Source organism: Candidozyma auris, chromosome 7 (assembly GCF_003013715.1).
Source record: "Candidozyma auris chromosome 7, complete sequence".
Classification (NCBI taxonomy): Eukaryota; Fungi; Ascomycota; class Pichiomycetes; order Serinales; family Metschnikowiaceae; genus Candidozyma; species Candidozyma auris.
The window spans coordinates 1-15,197 of NC_072818.1; the positions used below are offsets into that span (position 1 = coordinate 1).

At 47.8% G+C, this 15,197-nt stretch overlaps 3 protein-coding genes across 3 annotated transcripts; 1 reads left to right on the forward strand and 2 right to left on the reverse strand. All coding sequences in view use genetic code 12, as the record gives it.

The window, feature by feature from the left end:
- Positions 1–508: 508 nt before the first annotated feature.
- On the forward strand, positions 509–2,509 carry CJI96_0005136 (uncharacterized protein; the record flags this gene model as incomplete). The annotated part of the gene is made up of 1 exon (XM_029036143.2): positions 509–2,509. One exon carries the CDS (start codon positions 509–511, stop codon positions 2,507–2,509), a length of 2,001 nt encoding a protein of 666 aa, XP_028889034.2.
- A 262-nt stretch (positions 2,510–2,771) lies between these two features.
- On the reverse strand, positions 2,772–4,277 carry CJI96_0005137 (uncharacterized protein; the record flags this gene model as incomplete). Its single annotated transcript, XM_029036144.2, has 1 exon — positions 2,772–4,277. One exon carries the CDS (start codon positions 4,275–4,277, stop codon positions 2,772–2,774), a length of 1,506 nt encoding a protein of 501 aa, XP_028889035.2.
- Positions 4,278–6,827: 2,550 nt separating this feature from the next.
- On the reverse strand, positions 6,828–12,146 carry CJI96_0005138 (uncharacterized protein; the record flags this gene model as incomplete). The annotated part of the gene is made up of 1 exon (XM_029036145.2): positions 6,828–12,146. The coding sequence occupies one exon, from the start codon at positions 12,144–12,146 to the stop codon at positions 6,828–6,830; it is 5,319 nt and encodes a 1,772-aa protein (XP_028889036.2).
- Positions 12,147–15,197: the final 3,051 nt, after the last annotated feature.

Genomic DNA, 15,197 nt, shown 5'->3' on the forward strand with positions numbered 1-15,197 from the left:
CTTCGTTCAGTTACGTATTGCTAAGACCCAGACACCACCTAAAACCCAGACACCACCTAAGAAACCCAGACACCACCTAAGAAACCCAGACACCACCTAAGAAAACCCAGACACCACCTAAGAAAACCCAGACACCACCTAAGAAACCCAGACACCACCTAAGAAACCCAGACACCACCTAAGAAACCCAGACACCACCTAAGAAAACCCAGACACCACCTAAGAAACCCAGACACCACCTAAGAAACACCTAAAAAACCCAGACACCACCTAAGAAAAAACCCAGACACCACCTAAGAAAACCCAGACACCACCTAAGAAACCCAGACACCACCTAAAGGCCAATTCGAACAATTCGTTACCCATGTGGTACGGAAACAAGCTGGGGAAACAAACATTGGAGACTCTCGTTTGTTGGCTGGCTGGGACCAGACCATCAACATAAATAGAGGTGTAATTCTCTCAATATTTGGGATTTTTTTATTTCATTCTCTCCATCCATTCCATCATGAGCATTCTCAACATCCCTGTTTTGCTCTCTGTAGCATACTACCTCACAACTGCGTGGGCCGTTACCATCTCGGAAAATACCGTGGTGAAGTCGCCTGTCTCTTTGGATATTGGCGAGCTCAACATCAACGAAGGCGTCTACTACTCCATCGTCGACAATGCCTTGACTGCCCTTGGCGGCAACCTCAACAACAAGGGCGGCTTCTACGTCACCTCCGAAAACGGGTTGGCCGCGTCTGTGACTGCTGTCTCCGGTACCATAATCAACTCGGGCGACCTTGCTTTCAATTCCTTGAAGGCTAATGTGATTTCTAACTACAACATGGACTCGATTGGCACCTTCTCCAACTCTGGTAACATGTGGATTGGCACCAGCGTGTTTTCTGCTGTTCCTCCCATTATCCTCGGCTCAGCCTTGGACTGGAAGAACACCGGCAAAATCTACGTCCGCCAAAGAGAGGGCAGGGCTTCTCCAATTACCATTTCGCAGGCGCTTGGTTCCATCACGAACGACGGTACCATCTGCGTTGAGCGCTACAACTGGGTGCAAACTACCACCATTGACGGTAAGGGATGTGTCAACATCAAGGAAGATGGCCACCTTCAGCTCCAGCTCTCTCCTTGGAGTGTGGACAAGGAGCAGACCCTCTACCTTTCGAGCCCTTCTTCTTCGTTGTCTGTGCTTGGCTTGGAGCCTTCCCTCTTGGGAACCAAGTCCTTCAACGTGATTGGCTTTGGCGGTGGGAACAAGATCAACGTAAACCTCGGTTTCACTGACTACTCCTACAAGGACGGCAAATTGACACTTTCTTTCTTTTTGGGTGCTTTCAAGATCGACTTCAACATCGGTGAGGGCTACGACACCTCAAAGTTTAAGACCAACGGTCCAGGAAAGGCTGGCACTTCTATTTCCTACGACGGCCAGTGGTCTGGTCAAGCGCCTGATGTGTGCCAGTGTAAGGACTTCCCAGTCCCTCCAACAGAAGAGACCTCGAGCTCATCCTCGTCTTCTTCTTCGGCTTCTAGTCTGTCTTCGTCCAGCCCAGGTGAACTGTCCTCTCTGTCGCCCACTTCTAGTGAGCCTAGCTCCTCAAGTGAAGCTGAGACCTCTCCAAGTGCTAGTCTGAGCTCATCGACTCCAGGCCAGTCTTCTCCTACGCCTGGTCCATCGTCGACCCCAGAACAGTCGTCTTCTACTTCTAGTGACTCCTCAGCCCCTGGCGAAAGCACCCCAGCGCCCAGTCAAACCACCTCAGATCCTGGCTCTTCAAGCGAGCCAAACTTCACCACCAGAACCACTACCTGGATTTCCACCAACGACCAAGGCAACACTGAGACTGACTCTGGTGTGGAGATTGTCACCACTGACCCTTCTGGCCACTTGACTACTACTACCAGTAAATTCCCCCGCAGCGACTCTGAAGACAAGACCACCACCACCGAGTCTACTGACAAGGATGGCCATGTCCACACAAAGACAGTGGTGGTGTGTGAGATTGATTGCAAGAACACAAACAACGGAGGCGAATACGAGACCATCACCACCCACCCAGAAAAGACCATCTTGATAACCACGGACTGTGAAGAGGGCAAGACCACCCAGACGGCTGTGATCAAGACCACCACCATCAAGGGCGTCAAGACTCACTACACTTCTATCTGCGAGGAGACTAGCACTCCAAAGGAAGAAGAAAAGCCTAAGCCTTCGGCTCCCGCTCCTGCTCCTGCTCCTGCTCCTGCTCCTGCTCCTGCTCCTGCTCCTGCTCCTTCTGGCAAGCCTTCTGCTCCAGCCGGCGAGGAGGAAAAGCCCAAGCCAACTGTCGCTGGCCCTAGCCACGAGGAGACAGTCACCACTGAGGCCAACGTCACCCAAACTGTTTCTGCTGGTCCAAGTCCAAGCTCAGTTGCCGAGGTTTCCACTTACGAGGGTGCTGCTGGTGCAGCTTCAAGATTCGGTGCCGAGTGGCTTGTTCCTCTTGCTTTGTTGATGATGATTTAACTTTAAAATCGTTTTATTTAGTTCTGTGCTTTTTGGGTTTCTTTAGTCTTTTTCGTTATTCAACAATTTATTTCGATCTGCGCCGTTCAATACTTTTATACCATGAGTTAAGGTTGTACTTTTTTAAAGTGTAGGCTACAAGAATAGTTGACTATATAAACAATGCCATCAGAGTTCGCATCCTATTTGGTGCCCTATTTGGACACCTGAGCATACCATGCTATCATAATTGAATCTGAGGTTCATAAGTGCTTGTTAGACATCAATATGAGCTGGCCCCCTCCATCAACCTGCGGATGGCAAGGTCAAATTCTTCATTGGAGTATACTGGCCTCACTTCTCTCTTCAACGGGATGGGTCCAACAAAAGTTAACAATCCTCCAAGGACATTTTGTAGTAAGCCTGTCCACGTTGTAGATTCGGTGATGTTCCGCGTGCTTTCGCCAATCTCTTTCCCACTGAAAGAACTTGGGATGGTTTTTATTAGTTGTGCAAGCTGTACATCAGCTCCCGGGTAGAGAACGTTGGTTGAGCGTACAGTGCGTTTACAGCCCTTCACAGGTTCTTCTCCATCAAATCTCTTCTGTATCCATGCTAAAGCAGCAGGGCTGCCCTCTGCCGCTTCCAAGATATGACCCGTAGTATTAGATACTGCAAACTCAAAGCTCTCGATACCCCTGTCACAGAAGTTCTCATATGTCTCCTCGCTGCCTGAAAAAGGAACAATCTCGTCGGGAATGCCATGAAATGCAAATAACGGTATTTCTGGTAAAGGAATTTTGTCATTACGTCCGAGAGTATTGTTCAATACTTGGTCTTTGATCTCTGGAATCAGAAAAAAAGCCCAACCCTTTGATGTCCAAGGATTTCTGCCACTAAAAAACCTGCGAAAGGCATATTGAAGAATCGATGTCATCAAACAATTGTCGGCGCTATCATAGAGTCTTTTTCTCTTATCCTCATCGAACTCATCGTCAAAGACTTCTTGGAGATCTGGATTCGATGTACGGTAACCATTCAATATGTTGGGAGTAAGTCCAGCACTGATTGTGCCCTCAGAAGCCCAAATAACGTCGGTCCAATTTGTCACCCAACCGCCTAAAGCGGCGCCAACTAGATTCTTTTTGAGATCAGGTTTATAAGAAGGCTGAAGTGAGGCTGCCCATGATGAGGCAAATGAGCCACCTGAGTAGCCCCAAATAGCAGCTTTTGCATCTGGAGAAAGTCCCGAAAACTTCTCTGAGTTCAATGCAGCTTTGAGAGAGTCGAGCGTGGCGTAGGCTGCTTGCCATCCAGAAGTGAAAGCACCATCAGGGCCCTCGTAATCCGGCACAACCACGTACCAACCTTTGGCAAGAGCCGTCTGGCATAGCAACATTTCCGCCTGGGCAACAAAGGTGCCCATGCCAGCACCAAACAACATTCCATACGAAGGCAGGCAGTCCATAGTTGCAGAATCCTGTGCGAACTGATAAGAGACAAGAAGATCTGGGTTCGGATCGTAAGGCACCAAGATAGTGGAAACTATGGCTGTTGGCTCTCCTCGAGCATTCTGTGAGCGCACTAGAAGCTGCCATGCTTCCTTGATGTTCAAGGGCGCGTAGATGGAGCGAATTTGACTAGGAGCCTTCCTGTAGCTGATGATATCCCCCTCGCTGTAGGAGGTCAAATTCGAAGGAGCGTCGTAGAAGCTATCCTGTGAGGGAAGTTTAGGTCTGACGAATTGTGCTAGAGCAACTGCTAGGCAGAAAAGGAAGGAGAGAAGCATGATATGCCAACTTTTCTCTTAAAGACAATGGTCTTTATATATATATATATCAAAACCACCTTAGGTTCGCGTTACCTTATGTGGAACTCGGCACCTAGTTAGAGTTTTCACCTGTTGGAATACCTGGCGGAGAATTCTGTGGTTCCTCATTAGGAACTTTTTGCACCCAGCTAAATGCAGTTTCATATCGCGAGGTGCAGAAGCGAAGGGTACAAAGATCGGGGAACATCGATACAATTGAGGGCATAAATTTCCTACTACGCACAAAACAGTTACATTTCGACCAATACCTGCTACAAGAAGCCGCTCGGCAATATCTTTTTTTTGCGTTTACAATGCACCGAAAGATCATTTACCCTACAAGGAAAAAATTCATGCAGGAGTCAGACCTGTCAAGATCCCCACAGAGCAGGTTCCACCAATTGGGCCTCCTCCATCTTATCTCCAAGCTGAGCGGGAGACACGGATATAGGAGTTAGCAGAAGTCCGAGAAACTGTCGTGCAATCTTTAGCGAGATTGATCTAATTGAAGTAGAATTTACTAGTTTAGCTCAGGCCTTGGACCTTATCGATCTGAAAGAGGGAATAATGGCTCGCAGTGGAGAATAAGAGACAGACTAGTGATCTACAGTTGATAAATAGATCAGCAAAATAATGAATACAGAATCGAATTGTATTCTTTTTTTTGTGTGGATTTGATAACCTGCCGTGCAGATACGAGCTCTCAGTATACTTCCGGCAACCCAATATATCACTTGATACGAATTGGAATACGAATTGGAATACGCTTTGGACAGGCAGCCGAAAGCTCGTTCAAAAAGATGTGAAGAAAACACAATTTGAAGCATTGAGCATTCTCTTGCTAGAAGACATGTGTTAGACACCTTGACCTCAGCGACCCTCACTCGACGTATTCGTCAAAAAATAAGAAAGAAATAAATTTAAAATTGTAATATTGGTGAAATTGTTATCCGCATGGTACACTGAGTAATTAAGCTGAGACCTCAGCAGGACTTCTGGACGGGTACGTAGCGCACTTATATTCTCGCATTCAAGATGAGATTATTGCTTTGCTTATCAAAATTGGAAATCGGAACGATGACAGTTCTCGAATCGTTCAAAATTATCGGTAAGAAAAAGGAAAATTCTGGAATTGATATGGCTGGAACCTTCCCTTGTTTAACTACATCCACCCATGACTTCGTTACACATTTTCTAGCACACATCACGACTGGCTTTTTGGCAGTTTAGGTTCTTATACTAACTATACAAGTGATTTTCGGACCTTTTTTTCCCTGTATAGATTAGTAACTTGCCTAATAAAAGCAGCAGTTAAGCAACGAGACACCCAGAATCCTAGTTTCCGACAAGAAGTTTTCCACCTTTATTACACTACTGTCTTATCATCCTCTATCGATGATAGCAATTCGCCAATTGCTAAGGAATGTAGAATTAGAGCTATTTGTGATATTCAGAACAATTCAAGACTGATCTCAACGCCGGTCAAGACAACAATTTAATATCATAGGAGCTCACGCTTTGACACTCGCGTGGTCGGCTGCGAGCTAATGATTTCCTCAGTGAGCATAGTCATCACAAGAACATATCGTAAGCATGGCGCTCATTCTATTCAAAGTGAATCGCTATTCTATGCCCAGCGATTAAACCGGGTTTGCAACGCCTGTGGAAGGTGATGGGAAGGCGAAACTACGTGATGGCAATCACGTAATGGTGGAAACTCGAGCTGAGTCTCGAAACTCCGCACAATAGAGCCGAATCTGGTACAGAACCTAATGACAATAGATTTTGTATTGTATAGTAAAAGCAGATGGTCTCAAATCAATGTTTGCCTATGCTTGCTGTGAGAACTAATTGAGTGCTGGCTGAGAAACGTTGGAATGACGTCCTCGAGAGAACACAACAGTCTGTTAATGAAGTAATTAAAAAGGAAGTTTGGATTTTCTTAGTTCTAACTTTTTACTATAAAGAAAAATCAAGCGTTTTCAGGATAGTCTTATTTTTGGTGAGCGGGTATTTTTGTATAATGCATGCATTTGCAGAGAAGAAATCTGCAAATTCCCCAAGTGCTATTTCTTGGCCCTCGTATTTGCCAGTCCATTCAACGTAACTTCATGATATTTGTGAAATATTTATAAATATATATATATATATATATATATAAAGAGAAATTTCAAAGAAGTTAATTTAAATGTTCTAGAATATAAATTATTCATGGCATTCGTTCATATCCACATGTATATATATATTTATCTGTTAAATCTAAGAATCCGGGCTCCTTCCAGATAAGTTGTTGAATTCAACCACGACATGCAAATTATCTACGGATACATCGAAAAAATGTTTTATTACTGAAGTTGTTGGGAAACAAAAACACAGTCCATGAATATACCGAAATAATACAAACCAAACTCACCTTGGTGTGAGACATAGAACGAAAGAACATGCGGATCACGAAATCCATCAAAGTAGCGAAAGAAATATATCAGGGAAATCTAAAGTACAAAAAGTAGGTATCATAAAAGCTCACGTTCAGAACATGAGGTGGAAAAGTGGTATCGCAACAGCAACAACACCAGAGATCTTGACAGCAGGTGCCAGGCCAGCGTACAGAGAGACAACAGGAGTGTTGGACTCAGGGTATGTTTGAATCACAGGGCTATTAGATGCTGACTGTGACTGTGTTGGAACCAGAGGACTGCTAGACACGGTAATACAGTTTCCCTTGTAGCAAACCTCAGAGCTTGTGCCACCCACACTGGTCGAAGAGTCTTTAGAGCCAGGAGCGCCAGTTGGTGCTGATGGTTGAGGTGTGACAGAGGGACCGCTGTTGCCGCCAGACGGTCCAACGGGGGATCCAGGGATAGCCAATGGACCTCCTGGAACGCCTTGAGTTGAAGACGGCGACTCTGAGGCTGTGGCAATGGAAGTTGTAGAAGAAGAAATCGACTCTATGCTTGGGCCGTTTGGAATCGTGAAAGTGTCACCACCTGGGCCGTTTGGAACAGGGGATGTGTGAGCACCTGGGACATTTGAAACAGGAGTTGTGTGAGCATCTGGACCGTTTGGAGTAGGGAAAGTGTCAACGCCGGGGCTGTTTGAAACAGGATTTGTGTGAGCGCCCGGGCCGTTTGGAGGACTGGAGGTAGAGGATGGTGTAGTTGTTGGACCAGAAACATCAGGTGAAGTTGTTGGATTGAGGGTGTCTGGAGAAGTAGTTGGACCGTTTGGACCACTAAACGAAATAATATTCGAAGTTGGTGGTCTATTAGCACCTGGAACAGTCGTTTCACTTGAGCTGATTGCAACGTTTGGAGTAGTCGAAGCATCAATTGCGGTGGAGCTGGAGCTCAGAGTCCTTGGTGGAACCCAAGTCGAATTCCAGTTCCAAGGAGTTCTAGGACCAGTAGTAGATGGCACCTCGACTACAACAGTTCCCACAGTATCAGAACCAGCAGGCGGCTTAGTCAACGTTCTGGTGATGGAGCCAGTCCAAGTGGAAGTCAAAGTGGTGTAATCGGTAGAAGTGGATGGCACTTCGACAACGATAGTACCGACAGTACCAGAGCCAGAGGGTGGAATAGTCAAAGTTGTTGTCACCGAACCAGTCCAAGTAGAAGTCAAAGTTGTGAAGTCTGTGAAAGTAGATGGAACTTCAACGACAACTGTACCAACAGTATCAGAGCCAGATGGCGAGATAGTCAAAGTTGTGGTGGAGGAACCAGTCCAAGTCGATGTCAAGGTGGTGTAGTCAGTTGACGTCGATGGGACTTCCACAACAACAGTTCCAACAGAGTCAGAGCCAGCAGGTGGGTTGGTAAGCGTTCTGGTAGTAGTTCCAGTCCAAGTAGATGTCAAAGTGGTGAAATCAGTCGACGTCTTTGGAATTTCAACTACCACTGTGCCGACTGTGTCCGATCCAGAAGGTGGGTACGTAACTGTAGTAGTGACAGAGCCTGTCCAGGTGGAAGTCAAGGTAGTATATTCTGTGGAGGTTTGAGGAACTTCAACAACAACCGTTCCCACGGTATCAGAGCCTGTTGGAGGGTGGGTGACAGTAGTAGTCACAGAACCAGTCCATGTGGAAGTAACTGTACTGTACTCGGTAGATGTTTGAGGAACTTCAACAACAATTGTTCCCACAGTGTCAGAACCAGCAGGTGGCTCAGTGAAGATCCTGGTCGTGCTACCTGTCCAAGTTGAAGTCAAAGTGGTGTATGCTGTTGAAGTTGGAGGAACCTCAACGACAACTGTACCAACAGTATCAGAGCCAGATGGTGGTTCAGTGATGGTTCTCGTACTAGTGCCGGTCCATGTGGAAGTCAAGGTTGTGTACTGAGAAGGAACATCTACAACAACAGTGACAGTTTCGCCAGATACCGTTGGAAGAGTCTCGGTGGTGGTAACGGTGCCCGTCCAAGTTTTGGTAATTGTGGTCATTGGGGTTGGGACCTGAACAACAACAGTGTCAGTACCACCAGAAGAAGTAGCAGGGATAGTTGTGACGGCAGTGGTAGTTCCAGTCCAGGTAGAAGTCACAGTGGTAGTTGGAGTGGGCACCTCAACAACAATTGTCTGAGTTCCAGACTCGAATGGTTCAGTCACAACTGTGGTGTAAGAGCCCGTCCAGGTTTTAGTAATCACAGTGACAGGAGTTGGCACTTCAACAATAACAGTATCGGTACCTCCAGAGGTTGAAGCAGGAACAGTTCGAGTGGCGGTTTCTGTTCCAGTCCAGGTGGACCATATGGTCGTTGTTGGAGTAGGAACTTCCACAACAACAGTTTCAGTGCCGCCAGACTGAGCTGGAATCGTCTCAGTAGTGGTGATGCTGCCAGTCCAGGTTTTCGTAACGGTAGTTACTGGCGTGGGTACGTCGATAATCACTGTTTCAGTTCCGCCAGTTTCAGCAGGAATAGTCTCTGTCGTAGTGGTAGAGCCTGTCCATGTTCTGGTGATTGTGGTCACTGGAGTAGGAACATCAATAATCACAGTTTCGGTACCTCCAGAAGGAGCTGGAATGGTTTCTGTCTGAGTGGATGTTCCCGTCCATGTTCTGGTAAAAGTGGTAACTGGGGTGGGGACATCAATGATGACTGTTTCAGTTCCGCCGGAAGGAGCTGGAATGGTTTCAGTAGTCGTGACAGAGCCCGTCCAGGTTTTAGTGATAGTGGTAACTGGAGTTGGAACATCAATAATGACAGTCTCGGTTCCCCCTGAAGGTGCAGTTAAGGTTTCAGTACTTGTAACCGAACCAGTCCAGGTTCTCGTAATAGTGGTCACTGGAGTAGGAACATCAATTATGATTGTTTCAGTACCGCCGGATGGAGCTGGTAGAGTCTCAGTCTGAGTTGTAGTTCCCGTCCAAGTTCTGGTGATAGTAGTAACTGGAGTGGGAACGTCAATAATCACCGTTTCGGTGCCTCCAGATGGCGCAGTCAACGTTTCAGTAGTAGTAACAGAGCCAGTCCACGTTCTTGTAATTGTAGTGACTGGGGTTGGAACTTCCACGATAACTGTCTCGGTACCTCCAGAAGGAGCAGGTATAGTTTCTGTCGTGGTGATGCTTCCAGTCCAGGTTTTTGTGATAGTAGTAACTGGAGTGGGAACCTCGATGACTAGAGTGTCAGTTCCACCAGAGGTTGTTGCATGGTCAGTCCTAGTGGAAGTAACAGTACCCGTCCAAGTGGAGTAGATTGTGGTGGTTGGAGTAGGAACCTCTACAACCACAGTCTCAGTACCCCCTGAGGGAGCTGGGATTGTTCTTGTGGTGGTGATGCTGCCAGTGTACGTGGATGTGACAGTAGTCACTGGAGTAGGAACATCAACTATAATTGTTTCTGTACCACCCGAAGGAGCTGGAATGGTTTCTGTCTGAGTTGTTGTTCCAGTCCAGGTTCTGGTGATGGTGGTAACAGGAGTTGGCACCTCTACAATTACAGTGCCTGTACCTCCAGAAGGAGCAGGCTGAGTCTCTGTGGTGGAGACGCTGCCAGTCCAGGTTTTGGTGATAGTGGTGTATGGGGTAGGCACATCCACGACAACCGTTTGGGTTCCGCCGGAAGGAGCAGGCAAAGTTTCAGTTTGAGAGGTTGTTCCCGTCCAAGTTCTCGTGATTGTAGTGGTTGGAGTAGGAACTTCCACAACAATCGTCTGAGTGCCAGAGACGAACGGTTCAGTGACAACGGTTGTGTAAGAACCTGTCCAGGTTTTGGTGATAACGGTTACGGGGGTTGGAACTTCAATGAAGACGGTATCGGTGCCTCCAGGAGAAGACGCAGGAATGGTACGTGTGGTGGTTTCAGTACCTGTCCAGGTCGAGTAGATAGTGGTGGAGGGGGTAGGAACATCGATGACGACGGTCTCTGTTCCTCCCGGCTTTGCTGGAATAGTCTCTGTGCTTGTCACAGATCCAGTCCATGTTCTGGTGACAGTAGTAACAGGTGTAGGAACATCAACAATCACGGTAGCGGTACCACCAGAGGGGGCTGGGATTATTTCCGTAGAAGTGACGGTGCCAGTCCAGGTTCTGGTGACGGTGGTCGTAGGAGTAGGAACCTCGACGACAACGGTATTGGTTCCACCAGAGGAGGAAGCGGGCACAGTGATGGTTTCTGTGGTGGATCCCGTCCAAGTGGAAGTGATGGTAGTGGTTGGAGTAGGTACATCGATGGAGATGATTCTGGTGCCGCTTTTGGTTGTAGTATGGGTAGTTGCCACGGAGTCAGTGCCCGTGTGGGTCACTGTAGACACAGAGATGGGGACTGAGACCACGATTGTGTTTGTAGAAGTACCAGTGCTTGTGACCACAGCGGTGGTGGTGATGTCTGGATCGGTGACGGTGGTCACAACCACAGGCTTGAAATCACCGCCAGATCCAGTGTTTCCATTGTTGTACATGACCCATGCTATCAGCAGCTGGCCCAGCTGCCTTCTTCCACCACACACGAAATTGTAGGAGTATGTGTTCAGCGATCTGAAGGAAGCAACGTTTGGGATGGCAGCATTGATGTTGATGTAAGGTCTAAATCCAGCAGGTAAGTTACTGAACGATACAGTGGCTTGATACGACGAACATGAATCGATGTTGACGCCAATCTTCTCAGCAGTCTTGGGAAAATACCAATCGTTGACTTGGTCCGTGATAGCACCAGCAAGAGATGAACAGTCAAATCCCACACCTGGAGAAGGGTTGGAGATTTCGAGTCTACCGTACTGACCATCATATGGGCACAGTGGACCCATGAGGTAGTGCTGGTTGATGTTGAGAGAGACCATCTTCCTTAATCCATAGACTCCGTTTTCAGGAGAGCCCTGAATTATGCTTGAAGCACCGGGGTTGAAGTCTACAGTGGTTGAGAACGATTTATCGCCATCTGACCATGTGACAGTGTTCTGACCACTTTTCCAGACACCAGCGGCTTCCAAGTTAACTTCATCAGAGGTGGATCCGGCGTTGAAGGTGAAGGGGAATGTAACGTCACCGGTGAAAGTCCCAGCATTTGCGGCAGCAGCAGTGGCAGTACACTGCACCTCAGAGTAGCCCACGATGTTTTCGCCTGAGTACAAATTACAGTTGGCAACGACTTGACCTCCCGCGGTCAATTGCAAAGTGTTGCTTGAACTGGTGAACTTATACACGTAGGGCATGTGCAAAGTGAAAGTGTCGCCTTCTTGGACACCCATGGCAGGCTTAATTTCCCACAGCACAGTGGCGTGCCACGAGGGTTGTTCAGGTCTTCTGTTATCGCTGGGTGTGATGGACTTGATACCATTAAACACACCCAGCTGCAACTTAGCGACGGCGCCGGCAACAGCGAGCGACACGGCAGCAAGCGAAGCAAGTTTCATGAAAGATGATGGGAAACAAGGTGAAGGAAAGTGGAAATTGTGGGAATTTTTCCCTAATTTATAGATAGCTAGGGAGTGGCACTCCGACAAGAGGATTTTCCGAATTTTCTCAAAAAGTGAGGTTTTTGCAGCCGCTATGCCCGCACCAACGAAGCGTTGGCGGCAAAGCAGCAGATGCGTTTGCAGCAACCATGGAAAGGATAAGAATAGACAATCCCGGAATAGGCTTCCACCGTGGATAACTTCCCAGACATTGCTGTGCACAATTGCAAATTTCCATGTCGAATCCGCAAATAGCAGCACCCACAGGACCCTCTGCAGCGAACACCGCAGCAGCCTCACCACCCACAGATACCGATCCCTGCTTGCTACAATGGACAAAGAACGAGGCAGAAGAAATGTGGAAATTAAATAAATTAGAGCACTACGTGATGAATAAAGTGTCCTCGTGTGGTGCTCTTCTTTCACAATTTACCCTCTGGCAGCTCCCGTCTCGTGGTGAGTTATCTGTAATTTTCCGGCAGTGTACGCACGAGTGCTTACTTTCCTCGCTTGCCGTGCTCGCCTAATCTGCGACTCGGCCAGAATACGGAAACAAGGAAGAATGACTGGCGTTTACGGCGATTGCACCGGCAATGCTGTTCCGTGGCCACTTTGGTGATTAGGTGACCAGCCAATGACCATTGACTAAGCAGAGTACATTTTATTGTCAGGGCAAAGACCAGCGAGACCAGAAAACGCCAATCAACGCAATGCATTTACATTTAGTCGATGGCAAACTAAGACAGGAAACCAGGGGGAGCAACTGATAAGAATAGGGGGCTAGGAGCCCAGAGAATGGGTGGGACCGTGTCTGGGTGCAAATAGCCCATTCACACCCTGGTATCTTGTAGCTGCAAAACGGGCAATTATTCAGGAAATCGAACGTTTGAAAGGCTCTCCGAAACCGGCCAAATTGGGTCAACCGATAGCGCTGTCAATTTCTCCGTTTGCCAATGGCTTTGGTCGCTCGTGTATGCGAGGAGCGAGTGCTTGTAGATCTTTTGTCTTTGTGCCTAAGACTTGTCGAGTGTGCAGAGTTCTTTAAAGACTAAAAATCTTGTTCTGGTGGCTTACGACCTTTCAAAACACTTAAAACTATCAAATGAGCCATTTAACTCGCTAAGCCTACAACTAAAGCGTTTCTGAAAGCTCTTTGATTATCAAAGGTTCTCGCTTAGCCTCGTTGTGCTGTTTAAAGCTCACTGCAGTTGCCGAGGATCGCCGGGTGATTATTTTTTCCACCTCCCTCGCCAGACGCACTCGAACACTTACTCATGCACAGAACCTCTGCCGAGCCCTCCAATAGGTGCCCCAGACCTCTTCCACGCCTCTCTTCACAATGGCCGGCGCATTGAAAGTGCCGAAGACGGCCAATTTTAGTAAGAAATACGATCACAAAAACACAACCATGTATCGAATTGGAGGAGGATTTTCTTCGCCCTTGCAATGAAAAATGGGTCGCCCATCGATGCGGCCCATTGTTTTCATTTTTGGCCACATCCCAGGAAAGATCTGAGGGTGTTTCCCATCTGGGCTGCCACGGGTGCAATAAGGTTTCAAAAGGGGCGGCGCCCGCAAGCGGAATAGTGTCCAACTCGAGCCCTCCCCGGGGTTCCTCCAGCTTCTTCCAGGCGTATGGGCCTCGGCTTCCATGCCAAGAGGCTAATGTGGGGCCGTTGTTGCCTGGCTGCAAAGAAAAGCAAAGAAAAGAGGGTGACCGGTGTCCACATTTGATGTGTCTTGTGCAATTGGCAACAAGCGCACCGTCTGATTGACTGGATTCGCCCGGATCAACCCTGGGGCCCCCTCTCCGAAGACTCTCTGGCGTGTGGGCATCGCGCCTCGCTTACGAGAGTTTTAATCATCGCTGCATGATGTATCCAGGTGCCTCGATAAAAGCTACACTTTCAACACCTTTGCAAATAATATTAGCCTTTCGGCCAATCACAACGCCACATTTGTCTTACCTCTACATTGCAGTGACTCCCGAACTCCGCGGACAACCACTTACAGAATGTGAATCTCTATATTCACCCCCGCAGTAGTACTAACGTAGGTTATGAGCGTCTCACCGTTTGTCCTCTGCCTCGTTTGCCAGACCCTTAGGCATAACCGCTTCTATGATTGGGCGAGACGCTGTGGGTTTGTGACTCAAAGTCGCCCAAGGCTTTTTCGCCGGCGAGCCTGCTCAGCGCGATCAGACCTATGCCATAATCCAGCTAGACCCAGGCCTGCCCCAGGATCTCGCACTGGCCAAAATTGCCTTTAAACTCTGACTGTGGAACTTTAGACTCTGGGGCACATTGCCTCATAACCATGATCTAAAATTTAGCCACGTCGTTTGTAACCCCTATTAATGCCGCTATTTGCTAACCCCTATTTCGATTCCTCCTACGTCCAAACCAAATCTCCTAACCAATTCTTTCAATAAAGTGAGTTTGCTACTGCCTGTGCATGAAGGGTATAGGCAGCTGAGCGTCGATGGAGTCCCTGTGACTGTGGGAGCCCTAAGTCGCCTGCAAGTGGGCCGCGCATTTGGAATCCTTCCCGGGACCCTTCTTGGTTTTTGCTGCTGCCTAGCCGGGCTACTTTTCTCTATTGTCTCAACATCTTCTCTACAGTGTACTTTCTACCTATTTGACTGAGTAAACTTTTTCCTCTTGGATAACTTGAGTGGCCGAACGAGATTCTGTTCCCATCTACGCCGCTCTTATATTCACCTGCTTCTTGCTGTCAACAACCTGTGGCACGTATGTGAGTCGCTGCCCACCCTCCAAAAGTGGCAACTGAATGTGGCCCTATCTGTTTCCGATCGACGGATCGTCTCAGGCGGAGGCATCAGCAAACACACTAGGCAGCTGCTTTACCTCGAACGTGTTGGACAAGCTTTTTCTTTTTGTTTCTTTTTTTTGGCGGTTGCTAGCCCTCTTGTTCTCTACTTCCAATGTTTCATAAGGTCGTCTCGAGAAAATAAGCAAGTTTCATCTGATCCCCACTACTGAGTCATGT